The sequence below is a fragment of the Nestor notabilis genome, unplaced genomic scaffold, assembly GCF_000696875.1.
Source record: "Nestor notabilis isolate BGI_N333 unplaced genomic scaffold, ASM69687v1 scaffold17472, whole genome shotgun sequence".
In the NCBI taxonomy this organism is placed as follows: domain Eukaryota; kingdom Metazoa; phylum Chordata; class Aves; order Psittaciformes; family Psittacidae; genus Nestor; species Nestor notabilis.
Window position 1 is genome coordinate 6,740 of NW_009919868.1, and position 663 is coordinate 7,402.

General features: G+C 62.0%; 1 protein-coding gene across 1 annotated transcript in view; it reads right to left on the reverse strand.

Moving 5' to 3' along the window:
• The window catches only part of LOC104402536 (tyrosine-protein kinase HCK-like), a gene marked incomplete at its 3' end in the record, with an annotated part of 6,888 nt that extends 6,734 nt beyond the window's left edge, over positions 1 to 154 (reverse strand). Inside the window, exon 1 of the mRNA XM_010010436.1 lies at positions 32 to 154. Coding sequence (XP_010008738.1) covers positions 32 to 154 — 123 coding nt within the window. The remainder of the gene's footprint in view (positions 1 to 31) is intronic.
• Positions 155 to 663: the final 509 nt, after the last annotated feature.

Genomic DNA, 663 nt, shown 5'->3' on the forward strand with positions numbered 1-663 from the left:
GCCCCCACCGCCCCCCGTTGCTCCCACTCACCCTCCTGTTGGTGGTGGTGGGGTCCCTCACGTAGTGGCCCTGCTGGAGGCTGGGGCTGGCGTCAGGGTTGGTTTTTGTCATCTTGTCTTGGGCACCAGTTTCCTTCGACTTCATGCAACCCATCCTGGAGCCAGAGGAGGGGAAGTGAGGCTGTTGCGACAGAGGGTAAAGCCCTGCTCCAGCCCCAGCACATGGCACGGGGCTGAGAGGCCACACTGCCAGAGGCAGGGGGGGGTCCGCTCCCACTGGAGAACCAGGGTGCCCAGCAAGGTGCACAGTAGCATGTGGAGAGGAAAAGGAATCTCCCATTGCAGAGAAAGAAGTCACAGGAAGCAAATCTGGGGCAGGCAACAGTGGCTGCCATGGAGCAGCTTCACAGCCCTTCCCACCCAGGGATGCAGGCACTGAGCATCGTGGTGGGCGAGAGTCGCTTGGTGTGTTCTGCAGAGCAGGACCCTGTCACAGAGGGGCTCCCCCGCAGTTCAGGGCTCCCCACCCAGCACCGGCCCAGGGCAAACTCAAGTGCTCAGTGTCCTCCAGCTCCCCAAGAAACACCCGTGGGGAAACGGCTGCAAAGAGCTGTGAGTGTGGGGGAAACCCCCACAAAGACACTTCCTTGTCCAGGGGACACC